Below are 3,317 nucleotides of genomic sequence, written 5' to 3'. Positions count from 1 at the left end.
TGCTTTTGGGAATCCAAATAAAGACGTAAAGACATGATGGTTCCAGATTTTGTTTTGGGGATCCTACAAAATTTTAAAGACGTGATGCTTGTTTTACCTTTTTAAGTCGTGTTTGTTTTCTTCTCTTTCAGGGCTGTCGGTTATGTGATGTCTTCTCTGTTTTACCCTATTTTTACCTTCTTCCTCCTGACCATAGTCATCGCGTACTGGGGCATCACTGCAGTGTATCCTTGACTCAAGATGGACGCAGAAACATCAATCAGTTTTGGCACTATTAGACAGGAACTTGCATCTTACAGTCACTCATGTAATCTTAATTTTTTTTTTTTNTGCAACTGTGCAATAGTAGTAATCTAATATTTTTTTTAAATACAGTATAACAAGTGTTTAACATAGTTGCCATAATCACACCAGTACTAGTCCTTAATCCTTCATCAGTTTCCTCTCTACCTCCAGTGAACCTGTTTATAAGGTTTTCAATGAAACCGTTTGTTCACATGCTAGACAAACCTGCAACCCTGAGGTGCGCAAATACATATCGTGTATAATCGTAGTGTTAAAATATTACACTGTGTATATACACACACACACACACACACANNGTACCAAAGTGAATGATCCCTATTTTCTCATTTCTCCGACTCTTCCAGAACTACACTCTCTCTGCTATGAAGACAGACTGTCCGCAGTCCGAGTGCCTGTTTGCTTTCTATGGTGGGGAAACACCATATCACAAATACCTGATCTTGCTCCAGTTCTACAACGTCTTCCTGTTCTTCTGGTGTGCAAACTTTGTCACTGCTCTGGGTCAGATGACTCTGGCTGGGGCGTTTGCATCCTACTACTGGGCTCCTAACAAACCCGGTGACATGCCTGCATTCCCGCTGTGTTCCTCTCTGGGCAGATCCCTCAGGTATGGCTTTAGGAAAAAAATGTATGCAATGTGCTTGTAAGCTAAATTTGTACTTTGGCCCTAAGTTGAGATATTTGATGCATTTTGTCAACACACAGATATCACACAGGCTCTCTGGCGTTCGGTTCTCTCATCCTCGCCATCGTCCAGGTTATAAGGGTTCTGCTGGAGTATATTGACCACAAACTCAAGGGTAAGAGAAAAACATGAACGGATCAAAACTGGATCTCATCGGTTAATTAATGCAATGTGTTATAGAATATGTGCCTATAGTGACTGTTAAAGCATGTTATTCATGTAATAGAGTTATGGCAGTTTAATGTCTCACGGATTACTCTGCAGCCTTTTTTCCACATAAATAAATGAATAAAAGGACATGACATATTAATGTGAGTTGTTACTATAAGTAGTGATGTAATAACCTGGTTAATGTGCATTTAGTTGGACATTTTTGCCAAATAAACACTTTTAGGGTGATTAGAAAGCCTGCAGCTTCCTGTTTTGAGATGATACAGTACATTATCCATTCGTGCATCCCTCGTTTTGTACTATAATCGGTTTGAGTGTGAACTCTCGCTTTCTTTTGGTCACGCAGGAGCAGAGAATAAATTTGCCAAGTTCTTGTTGTGCTGTTTGAAATGCTGCTTCTGGTGCCTGGAGAAGTGCATCAAGTTCATAAACAGGAACGCGTATATTATGGTACGTGTTCTTCCGCTGCAACTTAAAGGAACGGTTCACCCAAAAGTGAAGCTTTGCTAAAAATATACTCACCTTCAGGCCATGCAAGATAGATGAGTTTGTTTCTTCAGCAGAACAGACTTGGAGGAACGTAGGATTACAGCACATGCTCACCAGTGTGTCCTCCGCAGTGAATGGGTGCCGTCAGAATGAGTCCGAACAGCTGATGAAAACGTAATAGTCCACAAGTAATCCATACCACTCCAGTCTGTCAATTACCGTCTTGTGAAGTGGAAAGTTGCACGTTTTTAAGAATCAAATCCATCAAGATATCCATCATCTCACACCAAAACCAACCCACTTTTTAAATGGTTTAAACTTGTAAAGTGCTTGATCTGTCAGTATTTCTATTCCAATTCAGATGACTTTATCAACTGAAGAAAGCTATTTTATAGATTAGCCATATGATGAATTCGTTTTTTTTACAAACAGCTTTTCACTCCACAAGATGTTAATTGATGGACAGGAGTTTTTTTGGATAGCTTTTGGATTATTGTTATCTTTTTGTCAGCTGTTTAAACTCTCATTCATGACGGCACCCATTCACTAAAGTGCTAGAGGAGCCAGTTTTCTATTAATTTTTCCCCCCCTGATGCCTACACTCGTGACTGCATATAATCCTAATCCGAATTGTTTTATTTTCTTTTTCTGCCACAGGTGGCCATATACGGTAAAAACTTCTGCCGGTCAGCACGTGATGCCTTCTTCCTCCTCATGAGAAATGTAATCAGGTGGGTGACGTCTTCAAACCGCAGGGCTGAGGGAATTGAAATTGAGCGCAGTATTTTAACGTTTACTTTGACTGTGCGATGCTCGTGTTGTGAAACACTAACAATGAAACTCACAACAGAAAAGAAGTGCATGCATTTGAGCACAGACCAATAATAAATTATTTTTTAAAAAGGCGAAGTGTAAGAAGACACCCAGTAAGTTTTATAAGCTGGTGTTGGAGTTTGATAGAGTTTTATAGATGTTTTCACTCATCACAGGGTGGTAGTCCTGGATAAAGTCACTGATTTCATCTTATTCCTTGGAAAACTCCTTATCGTGGGGCTTGTGGGTAAGTCTCCTTGTTCAGACCGGTTATATGACACTGAACTAAGCTTAATACTACTGACAAAGTTGAACTACATTTTGACGGAATACTTCAAGTGGCTTTCTCACGCCCCCTTTTTTCCCCACAGGGATCTTCGCTTTCTTTTTCTTCTCAGGACAGACAGATGCGTTTAAGGGCGCTGCACCCAGTCTCCATTACTACTGGGTTCCTATTTTGGTGAGTGACTATAAATGAAACCGAAAAAGCATTTGTCAAAATTGTAAATCCAAATAATGGCCATGCTACACACTCAGCCAGTGATTAGAGTTCAGGGTCAGTAAGATGTTGGTTTGGAAAGAAGTTTCCTGTGTTCACCAAGTTTGCATTTATTTGATTTACAAAATTCGGTAATATTGTGCAATATTTGTACAAATTTAAAAATAACTATTGAATAGTTTTCAGTGAATACATGTTAAAAGGTAATTAATTTCTGTGATGCAAAGCTGAACGTTTCTCCAGTCTTCAGTGCCATACAATCACAATTCTTTATTAAACAAGCATTTATTTGGATTAGAGGTTTTATGTTATTTGTTGAATAAAATCACTTACTTTCAAATAATAAACTAATCA

General features: G+C 39.0%; 1 protein-coding gene and 1 pseudogene across 1 annotated transcript in view; both read left to right on the top strand.

Moving 5' to 3' along the window:
- LOC122333799 (choline transporter-like protein 2) overlaps positions 1 to 2,957 on the top strand; it is a gene marked incomplete at its 5' end in the record, with an annotated part of 6,520 nt that extends 3,563 nt beyond the window's left edge. The window contains 8 exons of the mRNA XM_043231595.1: positions 107 to 224; positions 439 to 523; positions 651 to 913; positions 1,012 to 1,106; positions 1,509 to 1,612; positions 2,309 to 2,382; positions 2,641 to 2,711; positions 2,836 to 2,957. Coding sequence (XP_043087530.1) covers positions 107 to 224; positions 439 to 523; positions 651 to 913; positions 1,012 to 1,106; positions 1,509 to 1,612; positions 2,309 to 2,382; positions 2,641 to 2,711; positions 2,836 to 2,942 — 917 coding nt within the window. The remainder of the gene's footprint in view (positions 1 to 106; positions 225 to 438; positions 524 to 650; positions 914 to 1,011; positions 1,107 to 1,508; positions 1,613 to 2,308; positions 2,383 to 2,640; positions 2,712 to 2,835) is intronic.
- The window catches only part of LOC122333795, a 55,043-nt pseudogene that overhangs the window by 25,939 nt on the left and 25,787 nt on the right, over positions 1 to 3,317 (top strand).

This window comes from Puntigrus tetrazona, chromosome 3 (genome assembly GCF_018831695.1).
Source record: "Puntigrus tetrazona isolate hp1 chromosome 3, ASM1883169v1, whole genome shotgun sequence".
Classification (NCBI taxonomy): Eukaryota; Metazoa; Chordata; class Actinopteri; order Cypriniformes; family Cyprinidae; genus Puntigrus; species Puntigrus tetrazona.
This window is presented reverse-complemented; position numbering and strand designations above follow the sequence as displayed.